Source organism: Rousettus aegyptiacus, unplaced genomic scaffold (assembly GCF_014176215.1).
Source record: "Rousettus aegyptiacus isolate mRouAeg1 unplaced genomic scaffold, mRouAeg1.p scaffold_m13_p_6, whole genome shotgun sequence".
In the NCBI taxonomy this organism is placed as follows: Eukaryota; Metazoa; Chordata; class Mammalia; order Chiroptera; family Pteropodidae; genus Rousettus; species Rousettus aegyptiacus.
Window position 1 is genome coordinate 14,989,288 of NW_023416309.1, and position 16,335 is coordinate 15,005,622.

Genomic DNA, 16,335 nt, shown 5'->3' on the forward strand with positions numbered 1-16,335 from the left:
TGGAGCCCAAGGCACAGACTATCCAAGAACATGAATATTTAGTTTATAGTTGCTCACTGCCAGTGGGTTTGGCCCTGGCTTCTGTTCTGGGTTTAGCTGGAAATTAGCTGGAGAGAAGTAAAGGGGCTTCTGTTGGTATAAGCAGAAATGGTGGCCTAACTGGTGGAGAATTCTGGGGTGGGTGGGATGGCAGAGCTAGGGCGAGGCGAGGTATATGGGGATAAAGGTTTCTCTATGTCTCTGCTCCTGGGGTTCCCGTAGCCCTGGTGTGTCATCAAATTTTCACGTGCAGGCACCCAGAACCCACTATGCAAACTAAAGTGCCCACTCCAGAACACAGCTGTTTACAAGCCGGAACCGTCTAAGTTTGGCTTCCCCAGGAACTTGGCTGGGCAGATCCTGGGTGGGGTGGGTGTGGAGGGGAATTTGCATGGATGAATTTCGGGAACTCTTTCTGTAAACAGAAACTAACCATCTATCTTTCAAAACTGTGAGGCTCCCTCTTCCTGAGTCTGTTTGTCCAAATGGTCTTGAGTTCAAGGTCGAAGGGAGAAAACAGGGCTAGTCTGACAGTATGATAAAAAGAGGAGGGAGGTAAACATGGAGCCTGGGTGTGGCCCATCCTCCATGAGGCTGGCAACATGCCACTCTAGTTGGTTTCAGCTTTGTTTTTAGCAGCAGAGACAGAAGGCAAAATGGTATGTGGTTTGCAAACCTGAGAGACCCAGATGTGCAGGAAACACACAGGTCTGCCGAGTTCTTGCTGAGCAGAAGAGTTACTAAGAAGAGCTCAGCTACTGAGCTCCTGGGCTCCCTGGAGAACCAGTCCCACTTTCCATCCAGTACTGCGCCCTCCAACAAGAACGGGACAGGGAATGCGTATGCGCACACATACTTGCGATGTGTACAAGGGTCTCTGTGAGGAGAGTTTCACTCCGTGCTCCCTGGCCCTTTCATCTGGCCTGTCCCTGTTCTCCGAGGCAGGAACTGGAGAATGTGGATGGTCCCTGGGAAAATGAATCCAGGGCAAAGCTGGAGTCCCCACATCATCTTTATGAAGGTCCCAGCTTTTCTGGGGCTCGAGGGTAGGGAGGCTGTGTACTATAAGGGCCATTCAGCTCCCACCACATGAGCCAGCTCCCACATTCCCACCTCAGTATGACTCTGGGGATAAGGCAGCAGTGATCTGAACAGACTAGTGTGAGAGCATGGGGCAGTGGTTAAGGGAACCCCAGCTGACTGCCTGGTGTGAAGCCTGCCTCTATCTTTACCTCTCTGTGACCCTAAACACGTTGGCCAATCCCTTTCTAGCTCAGTCTCATCTATAAAACGGGTATAACAACAGTGCTTACCTCATAGGGCTAATAGGAGGATTAAATGAGTTCAAGTACGTGAAGTACTAAGGAAAGCGCCTGGCACAGAGTAAGTACGATATGAGGGTTTACTACTCCTCAGGGTTCCTGAGGAGAGGAGCAAAAGGAGGGTGGCCAAGCTGGTATGGCTCTGGATGTCCCACCCTGGCACTAACTGGCACAGCCTGGCTTTGATCTCTTTTACGCAGTGCCTTGGGGCGCTGCATACTATTTTTAACGATACGTGCCTAAAAGAGGTAGAGGTTTGCAGCCACAACGCTGGAGAGAGGTGCTCACCTGCTCCTGGGAGGGTGGGGAGTGAGAGGGCCACAAGGAGGGCTGTGGTTAGGCAGCTTGAAGTCCAGGGAGCCGACCCAAGCTATGCTAATGTCAATCACTCTGTGGCCAGAAGCTGGCCCAACAAAGGGCAGGTTCTGACGTGGGTGTGATCACATGAATAAGCAACTCAGTCATGCAGGTGAGCGTGGCTGTGTGGGACTGCCTGAGTGTATGTTCAAGTAACGGTTTCACCTTTGGTCATCAGGGCCCTGGAATTGCTCCAAGTAGCCCCAAGGTGTAAAAATCCAAGAGGTCTGACCCCTCAGCCATCTCCACCTAGGCAGATCTCACTCAGAGGGGAGGGGCAGCCATGAGGACCCCCTTTCCATCTCTTTCCGGGGCAGAGCTTCAGGGATACCGGCGAGTCACCTGCTCCCCAGCACCCCTGCGTGATGGTGACTCCAGGCAGGCCTCTGTTCATTGTTTCCAGCCCGAGGGAAACAGTGGGTAGAGATGGGGCTGATAAGAGGAGCCGATTCTGCCCCACTCAGTTCTGGGTAAAAGTCCCTTGGCCTGACTTTTCCCACTCCCTCCTACTCTTCACGTATGGGGTGACTCACTTTCCACCTGATTTAGGGGAAGGGGCTGTGCGCTGCTGACTATGCAGTGGGGGTTGGATGGGGTGACCTCGAGAGGTCATTTCAGTGATTCCCCTGCCACTTGGCAGGAGTGAGCATAAACCAGCTCAGCCAAGGGGAATATTTGTGTGTCTGTTTTTGACTATTCATGGAGATGAAGGCTGATTTATTTCAGCTGCCTAGAGGAGAGGCCCAAGGTGAATAAGGGTGGGCAGAAAAGACTACATTTGACAGAAAAGCTGGCAGCGGTCACCAGGTTATTAGGGGGACACTTTCAGTGGAAAGAGCACTGAACTTGGACTCAAAAGACCTGAGCTCAGAGGTCTATTGCTAATGACTTCTGTGCCTCAGTTTCCTCCTTTGTAAAATGAAGTTAGTAACATCTACATCTCCAAGATCACATATACGAGATTTCCGTGGCTCATCCTAGAGAATCATGCGATTATAGGGGGTTAGGATGGTAAGGACACCTCTTTCATTCCTTTCGACAGATATCAATATCATTGATCCCCTTCCACATTTGGAGAAACTGAGGCTCAGAGCCACGATCCCAGGCTGGGCTGAGCCTGTGGCACCCTGCACTGTACCTTTTAGCTCTAGGTGTCATTCAGCACCTAAATCAGTGATAGCCTTGCCCCGCCAGGCCCCAGAGGGGGTCCATCTCCCATTCACCTAGGACATTGGCCCAGCCCTGAGGTCAGTGCTAAAGGGGACGTAGGGCTTCATGATCTGCTGACTGGCTATCCAAGAGCTGCCCAGCCCGCCTCTGACCTCACCCTGACAGAGCTGCGCATAGGGCCCAGGTCATGGTTGTAGGCCTCCACTATCAGCACATGGGATGAGTCCTGCTCCCGGTCCAGGGGCTGGGGTCCTCGCATCAGGAGTCCACTGCTGACGTGGATCCGGAAGTTACTGCCATGGTTACCTACAGGGAGAGACAGATAAGATGCATGCATTCTGCGTTCTGCCCTGGATCAGGATCCTCATGGAATCATGGGGGTCGGGGGTGGAAGAAAGGGTACCAGACCCCCAGAATGCTGACCCTGCCCAGAGGCCTCGAGAGCTTGGCCAAAGCTCACAATGGCAAGCAGGCCTCTGCCTCATGCTCCCCTGGCCTGACAGAATTGGAGGGAGGCGGAAGAAGTCACCATGTGCCCTCCTTGTGGGAAGCCTGGGGGTCCTCTGAGAACCCATACCCAGAGATATCGTTGGATTCAATATTCAGAGGGATCTGGGAACTACATAGAGAGGGACTTAAGCCAAATTCTCTGTGATGGCTGAAGCCAAGATTTCATGGACATCTCCAGGTTGGTCCTGCATCCATTTCCCCATCTTGCAGTAATGGTACCTTGATTTTCCTCTGGGGATCCACCCTCCTCTACTCTCAATGCATATGCTTTGCATAGGGATGATTTTATCCTGATTCAAGGAGAAAGCAGATCAACATATTTTAGTCTCCAGCCACAGTGATTGGTTCAGGGCTGAGGATGGTCGCATGATTCTAGTTGGCCAACGAGACTCATTTTGGGAAGTTTGGGAGCATGGTCTGAGGCCATAGTGATTGGTTTGGGGATGGGCACATGATACATCTTGTGCCAATGACACTCAGTCTCTGGGAAGCTTGCTGCTGGGGGCTGCACTTGTCCCCAAGAGTCCCTCTCTCAGAGTAATGTCCTACTGTGGGACATGAGGAACTTTAAGAACAAAGTGATCAAATGCAGCACCCTCACTTAAAAGACATCCGACTTGGTACAAATGATTGAAGAATGTCCCTGTTTTTTCTCTCTGGCCTGCTCGTGTATATAGTACTTGGAGCTTCCCTCTAGCCCTTGGTAGTCTAGAGAAGCTCTGCCATCCTAAGAGCAGGAAGGCCGGCCCCCGCCATCCAAAGGCAGCCCACTCACCATGAAGGATGCGGTACCACACACGCCCGAACTCTCCCTCGTCGGCATCTGTGGCCATTAACTGAGGAAGAAGGAGATATGAGGTCACTCCTTAAATTCCGCCCCACAAGAAGGGGGAGAGAAGACGTGTGTGGAGCTTCTCTCCTTCCCTCTACAGTACCCCCAGCCCATCCTGTGGTTACCCAGAGAGGCCGGAGATGCGGAACAGGAGAGGGGCATGTCTGTCTTTCTTATCCCCCACGAGGACATCTGACTGTAGATGTCTCCATGCTGCCCTGTCTGTGGGTGGGTGGAGGGGGGCGGGGACTGCCAGCTCTCCTCCCTGATTCTCCTCCAGATTCTTGGGGAGGACGGGGAGAAGGTAGGTGATGGATCCGGCCTTGACCAGGTCAGCTCATATCTCCACAGTTCCCTCCTTCAGCCTTTTGAGTGCCTAGGAACCTCACCTAGGGTGGTAAATTGCATGAGCGCTTCTTGCCTTGGTGACCCTGGCCAGGCCACACCTCTCTGGACCTCAGTTTTGTCATTTGAGAGAAGGGGCTGGATGACACCTCAGTCACCTAAAGGAGTTTGACAGTCCACAGGAAGGTCCATTTGGGGCTATGCAAAGAATGCTTCTTTTGAGGTCAAGGGCTAAGGGCAGGGGGAAAAAGCTAAATATCCAGAACTGGGGCTCCAAAAAAGGGGGTGGACCCCGGGCTCAGGCAGAGCCACAACATCCCTGCCCCACTGTGTTGTATTTCTGGGAGCTTGGGGACCCTGAGGCCCCTCCTCCCCTCCTTTGTCCTAGTCCTCTCTCCTTCCAGGCTTCTCTCTCAACTTCCCAGAAAAGTACTTCCCCTTTGAAGGTGTCTGGCTACAGACTGAGGAGTGAGAGTCATGTTCAAAGGTCAAAGAGATCAAAGGGCAGAACGCCTAGGATTGAGGGGCAGCCAAAGCTGTCCTCTTCAGTTTGAGCTCTTGGAGACCCTCCAGGCAGCGCTCTCCCCACACCACACCCCCACAACACGCACAGAGATGCCCCTCCCCCAGCCTCCCTTCTTCCCAAAAGCCAGAGCTTCCCTGGCAACCAGCTGCCTCCTTAGGAGCCTCAGTCTTAAGCAGCTTCTCCATTAAGGGGCTACCAGGGCTCATCTCTCTGCCTGTTCCCCTCCCGCTGTGAGCCCCTCTCCCTGGTAACCTGGGGATTGGCAAGCACTGAATAGTGATCCACTGGTTACTGCCTGACAGACCGTACCATTCAAATGTCCACCAGGGGAAGGTGAGAGCCATGGGCTGCAGAGGCCTTGAAACCCTCCCCCAGCATTCCCCAGTGCCTCTGCCCCACCCCTCCGGAGGGCTCCAGGGAGACAGGCTGGAGTGAGGCCCTGGGAAGGCTCCAGACCACAGCTCCCCTCTCCCTTGTCCAACCCAGTTGCCATCCCTACCCTCTTGTGTCCCCTCCCTCAAGGCAGGGCCCAAACTCTTTCAGACAAAGCCAGGTCTAGCAGGAGAGTAAAGGGAGACAGCCCACTTTGCCCAGCCTCGCTGACTGAGGGACGCAGGGTACTGCAGAGCCCCGGAGTGGGTTGGGGTCACAGGTGGCGCCCGGTGCTTCTCGGGCCTCTCTTGGAAAGCTGAGACGACCTTCCACCCAGCTCAGGACTGCTGAGGGCTGGCTCTGAGGTTAGTGCTTGGGGGACTACAGAAGAAGGCCTGGTGAGGAAAGTGGGGCCACACCCTTGTTGAGGCCCTCTGGGGAGAACGTGTGACGGTAAGCTCGAACCTGGGGAATCCCTCTGCTTTAGTATGGAGTGAAAACAAGTCCCAGTGAGGGGCAGAGGCTAGCCTAAGGCCATACAGCAAGATATGCTATGAGGTCAGTCCCTCTGCTCATAGGCCCTGCTTTATGGAGCTCTGAGGCAAGAAAGAAGGTTCTAGACTAAGCTTACCGAGCTATGTCGAGAGCAGGGCCTGCAGAGTGCTCTGGACTCCAGTGGCATGGATGAGACTGCACCTGCCCTCAAGACGATTCTTAGCCTTGGTCTGACGGAGGCCTCCTTTCTCCAGAACCAGCCAGCCCGGCTGGTCAGAGGGGACATCAAGGGGGCCTCACAGCTGACATTGCGTGTGTTTCAGGGAGGGTGGCTTGCTGTTTTCAAGCACTTCAGAATCTCTTGCTTCCAAGGGAATTACTCAGATGCTAATTATAAGCCTTGCTTATCTTTTTATTAAGGACTGAAGCCAGGACCTGCTTTTTCTAACCTGATAAGGTCTCCAGATCCATGAGAAGACCTCAAAATAACAGTAGGACTAGCAGGATTGAGACTTCTCCCACTTCAAACTGCCCCTTTCTTACTCCCAGCCAAGTAACGCCCAGGGTAGGATAGGGAGACAATTTGTTTTCTCCCTGTGGGAGATGACAGTGGGCACACCCCATCCCTCTCCCCTGCTCAGATTCAAGGAAGGGCCAACTCACGTCTGGCTGCCTCTCCAGGCGATGCCTGCAAGGCAGAGGCCCTGGCAGCTGGTCAGGTGTCAGAGTTTTCAGCTGGGAGCTGGGAGGAGTTGTGTTCTCCCTGGAAATCCTGGAAGGAGTGGTGCTAGGGAATGGGGGTGGGGGTGGGGTAAACTGGATGCCCTCAGTTGGCTGGGCACAGGGCATGGCTGCAAGCAGGAAGGAGGCTGGGCGCAGGGAGTTGAGAGTTAGGTCTTGCAGCTGCGGTAAGTGTCTGGGGGGCTCAGGCGGGTGGGGAGGGGGTAGGCCCTCCCCACTCCCCACTGCCTGCTGATATGGACTCTGCAGCCACCTGCAGAGCCTTGATGTGACTTGAGGACCTTCTTCCCACCAAGTGCTAGAAACTCTTGACTGAGTTAGACTAAGCTGCAAGTTGGGAAAAAGGAGGGAAAATCTTCTATCCCTAGTCTCATGAAAGTCTCCAAGGTCAGAGAGAAATAAACAATTATTATTGGACCTTCTTTGAGATTTTCTGTCCTGTGTTTTTAGAAATCATAGATCATAAATGCTGAACTGCAAAGCTGGATATGGCCTGCTTATGTGTTTTCTTTGGCTGTTGCAGTGTTTTAAATATTTGAAAATTCATTTTGAATTTTTTGCAATCCAATTTGTTTGTTTGGTCTTTGCAATTTCCCTCCCCGCTCCCCCTCCCATATGAATTAATCGCCAACATTTAAACATCACTAATACTTAAATAACATTTTTAAGTTTGCTTAAAAATCCAGATTTCTGGCTTCTCTTGGGAAACTGGAAGAGCTGACCACACTGTGCCTGTATCCTGGCATTCCATCAGCCTGGCCGAGGCACCTCCACCACCTTGAGAGTGCTCTCCGGGTAGACCTGCCCACCTGTCCTCTTCGGTCACATGTTATCTACCAGCCAGGCCCTGTAAGCATTTTTATTTGTAACCACTCAGCCTGATCTGTAAGGACCATCTGCCAAGTTCCCTCTAGTGGGATGGTCTTAAGTGATAACAGGTGACTGGTATGTGCGGGGGGTTCAAACCCCACCTTGTCAACTCTGTTGTTCTCTGTAGGGTATTTCCCACCTGTTCTCAGAGCAGCTCAGTGAGCCCTGAGGGAGGGTTGGGGGCCAGAAGGGTGGCAAGGTCATAGGACCAGGAGTCGGGAAACCTAGTTCTGGCCTTTGTTTGGCCCCTGGCTCATAGTGTAGCCTTGGCTTGGACTTCCCTTATTTGGGCCTCGGTTTCCTCATTTGTCATACGAGCAAGATGGACTGCCCAGAAAACACCAACGGGAATGCCCATGGGGCCAGGGGGGTGACATAGGTGTGCAGTGGGACTGTGGGGAGTGTGGTCAGCTGGGGGCCAGCGCTGCTCAGCCCCAGCCGCTGGGTGCCAGGCACACGCTGCCAACACTGAAATTCTGAAATTTCAAGGGGTGCCAGACATTCAGATAGTTATGTGAAAACTCTAGTTTTGTTTGTTTGCAGTTTTAAAAAGTTACAATTTAAATTTATAAAAAAATACTGTAAGAACCAAACAAAACACACTAGTGGCCTCCCAGTTTGTACCTTGGCATCAGATAATTGCTAGGGCCCTTGCTAGCTGCACAATCCTATCCTTTATGACTCATTCCAGGGTCACAGAGCAACTTATTGATGGAGTTGGTCTTGGATCCCAAGTTTTCAGGTGTAAGACTTTTGTAATTCATTTTAAAATGCCTGTAAGACATTGTTTCCTCCTCGGCAGGCAGGCAGGGAGGTATAGCGGAAAGAGGACCTGAGTTCGGGCCCAGCTCCATTGCTCATTTACTGTGTGACCTTAGACTTGTCGCCTCTGTGGGCCTCACAGTTCTAACCTGTAAAACAGTCGTGATGTTATCTGCAGCTAGTTCAGCAGCGCCCGGTTCCCATTAGTGTGCCCCTCCCTCCCCAGCTCTAGGTTCAGCTGATTTGCCTCTGAGCTTCTGTCCCATTCCCGTTGCAGGAGCCATGAGTACAGAGGCCCCCAGCCCCCGCGCCTTCCTCACAGTTCCTGTCACTCCAGGGAGCCCGTCAGAGGCAGCGGACCCTCTCCCCGTGCTCATTGCCCTGGCCAGCATCTTTCTCCTGCTGGCCACCTGTCTGCTGTTCATGACCCTCTGCAAACCAGCTGCACTGGACCTGAGCCGCCGGGCTCACGAGCGCATGCCTCACCATCCCGGGAGCCCCAGCGAGCCCCAGCTCCGGCTCTGGAAGCGCCTGGGCTCCCTGCGCTGCTCCCTGCACAGCTTTCGCCGTGACCAGCCTGCTGCATCGCAACGCCCCCTGCCAGACCGTGATGACGACCACAGCTGGGAACGCATAGAATCTACCAAAATGTGATGGGGTGTCCCCCTCATCCAGGATCCACTCGCGGGTCCTCCTCCCTCAGACACAGCCTGGCACCACACACTGCAAGAGGACAGCGACTCAAACACCCTGGGCAATGTGCGGGCCGCCAGTGCTTCCCTGTGTGCCCAGGCCCATGGCCTGTCCCAGAGACAGCCCCTGGAGGAATACCTTCCTCTCTGCAGACCTTTTAGCTGCTGCCTGCTGAAAGACTGCTGACCAACTGAGCAGAACCTGCAGCCATCTGGACTTTTGATCGGAAGTTCTGGACAGTACAACCTGGGGTCCCCAGGGCCCCTCTCTGGCAACCAGGCACTGACCATCTCCAGGAAATAGTGCCCCTGCTTCCCAACAAAAGCCCTGCCCACACCCCATTGCCAAAACCTGCCTTGAATTCGAGGAGTTGCCAAATGCCCAAAGGTTCCCTCCCGCCAAGTGAAATACTCAACCTACACTAAGGGCAAGGTACTGTCCTGCCCTCTGGGCCGACTTAGCACCCAAGGCAAAAGGGAGCCCAGGGACTCCTCTCCTCAGATTTCTTGGGCCCTGCCAGCATTCACCTAGTAATCCAGGGGAGCAGCCAGCACCCTTGTGGTGGACCAGGAGTCTGGGTGCCTGCTGGGAAGAGGGGCAAGTGAGGCTCTCAAGACTGTCTAGCCAATTTTGATCTTGGTGGTCCCTGTTCAATGCACCCACACCAGGATGGATCAGGAAGGGGCTGATAATGGGTTGAGAGGCCCCTTGCAGAGGCCAGCACTGGTGCTGTGTCAGTGGCAGGAAGCCACTGTGGTGGCTGAAGGTGATGCCACCTGGGCTCTGAGGACACATCATAGTGGCTCCATGCCTCACCCAGGAAAGGTGGGGCGCCTCTCTTCGTGTGGGATGGTCCAGACCTCTCCAGGACAGCTACAGTATCTCAGGCGTGGACCACAGCGGGTGTACTATCTGTCTTTTTGGTGATTGCTTCATTTACTGGCTACCTGTCGAAGCAATCTCACCCTGAAGTCGGGCTTCTCAGGATCTCTAATCTTCGACCTCTCCTTGCAAGGGCAGGGCTCTATACTTTGGTTGGGTCCTACATTTAGGCAGAGGGGGTCTGAGAGGCCTAGCACCTACCCCAGAGAGTCAGCTGGCCAGGGCCACCTTATACTCGGCCACGGAGCTGCCCGCCCCACCCTATTACCAACAGTACAGCCAGCCAGGTCTTTTCAAAGAGTGAGTTGTAGTTTTAGTTTCACCGCTCCCTATGGCAGGTTGGATAAGGCCACTCCTTAGTCTGGACCAGCTCTCAGCCCTCTGAGAGCTGGCTCCAAAGCATCTTTCTAGCCTCATCCTGACCCAAGACACCACACAAACTGAACAACCTGTCCTCCCCTGGCTGTGTCTCATGTTTCGCAAGGCACCCCCTCTGGGAAACCCTCTTTGCTCTCCAGCCGAAAGCCACCTCCTGCCTGGGACTGGACCTACTCGTTACACCTCGGAGAGGGACGACAGGGATCACCTCTTCTTGGCAGTGTGGGTCATCCTTATCTACACCTTCTCCCTCCCATGAGCCTGGGAGCTCGCAGAGGGCGAGACTGTGTCCGACCCCTCACTCTGCCTTACTAGCCAGGGCAAGGCAGTACGAGGTTCTGTGTACTGAGTGAAGGGAGGTGGGGTCTGGGTGTGTTCTTACTCCCCAAAGCCTAAGAGTCCTGTGGGAGCCCTCTTCTTCCCTCAAATGCCCCTTGAGAGAAGCTTTCTCTCCATGTAGGCTCACTGTGCCTTCCCTTCCAGGTTAATGTGATATCAGAGAGTTGAGTCCCGCTTGGCCAGAAACTTGTTCCCAGGGCCTTGGAGAAGTCACTAGTGCCTGAATTTCTCCCTGCCGTATATTACTCATAAGCTCTAGGATTGCAGTGTGAGTCATGCTGTGTAACAAACCAATTCTTCAGGTTTAGAAAGTGGGGCAGGCCTCCTCCCTTCCAGCTTAACTTCTTCCTGGTTCCCTGCTCCAGGGCCTCCCTGAGACATCCCAGGATGAATTTACCTATACTCAGTCCCCCACATCATCCCCTGGCCAGGTGCTCTGCTTGGCACTAGGTGTTCTCTTCCTGGACACAAGGGGTGGGCGGGTAAGGAAGGCTGCCCTGAGGCCTGAAGGAGAAGGAAAGGCTGGGGATGGGGAAGGGGGCTCTCAAAGGTCTTGCTATACCTCCAGGTATGTCCCTGGACTAGTCCTGGGAGATCTGTCAGTGAACTGGGGTGGAAAGTATTAGGCTAGAGGAGAGAGGCCCTCTAAGCTCCCAGGAATGGAGGCCCAGAGGGAGAGTACCTCCTCCTTCCTCCTTTAGGAACTAGCCGCAGACCCTCGGAAACCTCCATAGTTTCCTGGACTCTTGGTGCCTCTGGGATTCAGCACCCTGCTCCCAGCCTCCTTCTTGCTTTTCTCCTGGTTCTAATGCAGGGTGATGGGTGCACTCCCAGTCTCCCAAGCCCGGAGCCTACCCTAGCGGACAGGTCTAGATTTGCTGTGTTTTGCTCAGCCTCTAAGTCAGAAACCCTCGCAGCTGTTGAAGAGGGTGATTTATTCCCAGGATCCCTCCCCACCCAGCAACTGAGGCCTCTGGTTGCTGGGGGAGGGCACTAGAGCCCCATTTTCAGGTCCTCCCCATTCTCCCTCTGAGTCTGCTCCCTTTCTTCTTGTGCCTGTTTACTTCTCAAGAGGGGAGCTTGGGCCAACGGCCCTGTGAAAGCCGCTCTGTTCTGGGCCTTGCTGGGCCCTGGCTCTCAATTCCTTTCCGGGAAAATGTGACATTGACCCCTCTTCCCTGCTCTGAAAGGCCCTTCTGGGTGGGGTCGGGGACGAGGAGAGGGCTGTGGGGCAGGGAGAAGAGGAGGGCTGAGGCCTTCCTTCTGCTTTTTGGGGAGTCAGGGACCTGGCCTCAGCTACATAACCTGGGGACCTACTCTCCCCAGGAGGGAGGACAGGCCTGGGTCTCCCTCTCCCCACAGCCCTGTCTACTTCTGGAGCAGTAGCTGGACCCTCTCCTGTTTCCACTGGCCTCTGTGCCATGATATCACTGAGGGTGGCCCTGCCTGCCCCCAGCCTACCAGCTGTGCCAGAGGGCCACGGCCACCTACCTGAACAATGCTGTGGCCCTCAGGAATGTCCTCGGGGACACTGGCCTCGTAGCTGCTTTGCAGAAAGATGGGCCGGTTGTCATTCACATCCAGGACAGTGACGAACACAGTGGCTGTGCCTGTGTGCCGCTTGCCTACGGGGCCGTTGTCTGTGGGAGTTGATGGAGGATGGGCTGTTAGATGCCTGAGGGGTGAACGTGCCACTCTGGGCTCTGCAGAGCTGGCTCTTTTCCTTTTTAGATTAGGAAAAACACTAACAATATCTAACACGTCCCAGGCACTTCTAGCTCATTCGGTCTCACAACAAATCTGTGAAGAAGGTGATATTATTATCCCCATTTGATAGAGATGGGAACTGAGGCAGGAAGTGGTTTGAATGGCGGCTTACAAAAGTATAGCCCTGTTGAATCCCTGGGAACTTGTGAAAGTAAACTTATTGAGAAAAAGGATCTTCAAAGATATAATTAAGAATCTTGAGATGACATATCCTGGATTATCCAGGTGAGCCATAAATCCAATGACAAAGGTCCTTATAAGGGAAAGAAAAGGAGATTTGACAGAGAGAGGAGAAGTCATGTGAAGTTGGAGGCAGAGATTGGAGTCCTGCAGCCACAAGCCAAGAATACTTAAGCCACCAGACACTGCAAGGGTCAAGGAAGGATACTCCCCAGAGCCTTCAGAGGGACTGTGGCCCTGCTGACACCTTGATTTAACTTCTGGCCCCCAAAGCCACAAGAGAATGCATTTCTGTTCTTTTAAGCTACCAAGTTTGTGGTCATTTGTAACAGCAGCCTTAAGAGACAGATACAGGTCCCGAGATCACAAACGCAACTGCTGTCAGGGCCAGGAGGGTGAGATCCATGGGTGCTCATCTGGGTGGGCCCACCTCAAGGGGCAGCTGCCCTCTGTTCCAGGCCACAGTGGACAGGCAGAATGTGAGCTCAGTAACACTAGATCTGATTTCTTAAGAGAAACTAAACATACAAGATTTTAAATAAAATCTCCTGACTTTTAAATGTTTATAACTAATTGTTATTCATTATGAAACACAAGATGGGTCAAACATGCCTATGGGACAGTTTTGGCCTGTGGGCCCTCTGCGTTCAGGAATGTGGGCCCTGCTTGATTTCTAAGCCTAATGTTGTCAGGGGTGCTAACCCATCAGCTCCCTGCAGGCCCCTCCCAGGGCTGGGGAGGCGATTTGGCTCCAAAGGCAGCTATTGGGTCATCGTCCCTAGAGGAAGGAGCTGTGCCAAGCACTGTATGTCCAGGCAAGGACAGTCACCCCAGAAAGAAGTACAGGAAGCTGGAGTTGGCTGAGGACCAGTGGAGGCTGTCCTTCCCCAAGCCAGCTGATCACATGCTGGGGTGTAGTCACTTATCCTGAGTCATCCTGCCCTCCTAAGCTCCTCTCCAGGACGAACCTCTCACAGCCCTAGGGGGTCCTGCTTATTTTCCCTGGTTGGGGATGGTGTGAACTGGGTGGGGGCCCCCCAAAAGGTCTGAGTCTCGCTGAGCCCTCTCCTGCTAGCGAGTGCCTGATGTGAAGGCTGGACTCGGGGGGGATGATGGGTCACCAGAGGGTGGTGTGGCCGCCCCAGGACTGGAGGAGAGCAGGGCAGAGGGAAGATGCATGTGGGTGTGGGCAGGCGGGGGGAGGCTGCTGGCTGGAAAGAGTGAGGCACAGAGAGCACATTCCTTTTCCACCAGAGCTCACTGCAAACACCGAACTGGGTGCTTCTGGGAGGACCAGAGCCATCTGGGGACACAGGCCTCGTCACCACCTTCTTCCCTTCTGGAGCCCTCAAGAGCTCCTGCTGCCTGGAAACCAAAGACCAGACTTCCGGCCTGACAGTTGGGCTTCCACGAGCCAGCCCTACCTGTCGCAGTCTCCCCTCTCAGCACGGGCTGCCGGGGATACGCACATGCGCACGGCTCTTTCCCCACCCTGGACCCTTGCGTGGGCTGATTCCTCTGCCCGAATGTCCTGCCTGCTTCTCTACATACTGAAACCTCACTTGGCCCTGAAGGAGGTGGTGGGCCTCCCTCATTTCTGCCCATCAGTACCACCCCGTTCTCTTTGGCAATTCTATGTCCTTGAAGGTCCCTCTGGAAACCCTCCCTTCCCAACTATGAGGCCTTGGGTCCCAAGTGGGTCTGACCCCCACCCCCGCCAGCTGTAGCTAGCTCTAGGGACAGGCACGTGATTTAGGCCTAACTCACCAGGACATCTTACCCACCCCCTGCACCATGACCAGGGTTTCAGGGACAGGCACCGGGGCAGGTGGAACTAATCAAAGCTTATCTGAGGCTTCAGCTGGGGAGGCTGGGAAAGGGACAAGTGCTGTCAACCTGCTGCTGCACTTGAACCCAAGAGGATTAAGGCCTGAGCAGCAGCAGCGATTTGTCTCCATGTGAGGGAGAGGATGAAGCCAACACACAGGAGGCAGAGCCAGTTGGAGCAGAGAGACAGGCCTGGTGGCCTCCCCTGAGCTGCAAATCATCTTACGTGAAGCTCCAGGAGGTGGGCTGGTTTTATGAACCTATATTGCTGAAGCCGGTTTATTTTAAAATTTGCAAGTAAGAGTCCTAACTGACCCAAAGGCACTGCCTGATACCACTTCCCTCCAAGACGTCTTCCTTGATTACCCACCACTATGCTTCCATCTCCCTTTCTGCTGCTACTCTTGGGTCATCCCTCCCTTCTCCCTTTGTGCTGTGTTTTGTCTGGCTCTGCAGTGATTTGTCTACGTGGTGGTCTCTCATTTGACTCCCATGTAGCTCCCGCCACACTATCTCAGTGTTGTGCATGTAGCACTAGGCACGGAGCCTCATGCCCTGCAGGTAATCAGTAATATGCTGGATGTACAGTTCCCCGTTCTCCACTGGCAGGAACTCCAGTTGCCCATTCTCCACTGGCATCAGGGTGGAACCTTTGGCTCACAAGCCGGGCTCTTGGGGTCAGGCTCGGCTGGCCCCTAGGAGGGGGCCTCATGAGAACTCTGCCCAGATCAACCACGTTGTGGAGTGCAGGGAGGGCGGGTGCGTACCGATGGCCTCCAGGACGAGCGTGTACGCGGCTGTGGTCTCCCGGTCCAGGTTCACCACTGTTCTCACAACGGCGTCGCGGTAGCCGACCCTGAACTTCCCATCCACGTTTCCACCTGTGGGTAAAAGAGAACGAAATTTCAGTCAGGAAACAGCTCCTGTCTAGGAAAAGGGAGATGGCACCCAATTCTGCTTCTGAGCTGGGACACACCAGGCGTGGCCTGGCAATGAAAGGCTGTGCTGTCCACTCAGCCCTGAGAGCAGGATTTTGGGGGAGCTCCGATGAGGGTGTGTCCTGTGTGGGCTTAGGCGGGGGTGCTAAATGCCTGAAATCATAAGTGTCTAACATTCACTGAGCACCTACTGTGTACTGAGCACTTCACACGGACCATTTCATTTCATGTGTACTATTGCTTTTTTCGCAGAGAAGGAAAATGGTCTTTTAGTGAGGTTATGTGTATTGGCCTGGGTTACAGTCACCTGTTTGGGGGGTAGGACTCTGATGCAGTGGTCTATTCCCCAGCCTGTGTCCTTCACCACTCTGCCACCCGTCTGTCTTGTAGAAGTATCTGAGCAGTTAACCTGGCCTGTGGTTTTCACATGTGGCCAAAACCTTTGGGGTTAGCCAAACATTCTCCAGGCCCCTCATCGCAGGCTCTCTGAGTGGGAATGCCTGGAACTCCAAAGAGTGAAAAATAGGGGCGGGTGGACAGGAGACAAGTGTTACTGAGTCTTCTCAAGTTCTGGGACAGGCCGGAAGTACGAGAGTCTCCTTCCCGAGGTATACGGGAGCCAGGAAAGGACTCCATCATAGCTCCCCGGCTAGCTGGTGGGCAGTGTGGTGGACTCGGCAGCAGAGGGCATCGCTACATTGGGTTTAGATCAGCCCAGTCCAGGACACTGCGCAGCTCCTCATAGAACGTGCAAAATTAAAACCAGAGAATCCTAGGGCTGGGAGGGCTCCAGGTGGGCAGGAACTGGCCACTTCAGTGTGCTGGAAGTTATCCTGGAGGCCACTGTCACACGCTCCCTTTTCCTGACATGGTTTGCCCCTGGAGAAAGCCCCCTGCCCCTATACCTCCACTATCTGCTCCCCAGTATCTGAAACACCACCTATAAGGCATACAATCTGGCTTCTAGGGAGAGGAACTAAGACACAAGTA

The 16,335-nt window shown here is 54.0% G+C and overlaps 2 protein-coding genes across 5 annotated transcripts in view; one reads left to right on the forward strand and one right to left on the reverse strand.

Annotated features, from left to right (window-relative positions):
• Positions 1 to 16,335, reverse strand: part of CDH23 (cadherin related 23) — a 344,899-nt gene that overhangs the window by 79,878 nt on the left and 248,686 nt on the right. For 2 of the 3 annotated variants that reach the window (XM_016162284.2, XM_036223824.1), the window contains 4 exons: positions 15,175 to 15,288; positions 12,125 to 12,273; positions 4,174 to 4,234; positions 3,046 to 3,194 (listed from right to left, as the gene is read on the reverse strand). In XM_016162284.2, coding sequence (XP_016017770.2) covers positions 3,046 to 3,194; positions 4,174 to 4,234; positions 12,125 to 12,273; positions 15,175 to 15,288 — 473 coding nt within the window. Of the gene's footprint in view, positions 1 to 3,045; positions 3,195 to 4,173; positions 4,235 to 6,104; positions 6,483 to 12,124; positions 12,274 to 15,174; positions 15,289 to 16,335 lie in introns of those variants that run through there. The other variant, XM_016162287.2, reaches the window with a different exon arrangement.
• Positions 1,019 to 12,130, forward strand: CUNH10orf105 (chromosome unknown C10orf105 homolog). 2 transcript variants are annotated; one of them, XM_016162296.2, is made up of 2 exons: positions 1,019 to 1,422; positions 8,619 to 12,130. In XM_016162296.2, the coding sequence occupies exon 2, from the start codon at positions 8,624 to 8,626 to the stop codon at positions 8,993 to 8,995; it is 372 nt and encodes a 123-aa protein (XP_016017782.1). In that variant the 5' UTR covers positions 1,019 to 1,422; positions 8,619 to 8,623; the 3' UTR covers positions 8,996 to 12,130. The 2 variants fall into 2 exon arrangements, with proteins under 2 accessions (XP_016017782.1, XP_016017781.1); XM_016162295.2 differs by lacking the exon at positions 1,019 to 1,422 and adding an exon at positions 5,376 to 5,838.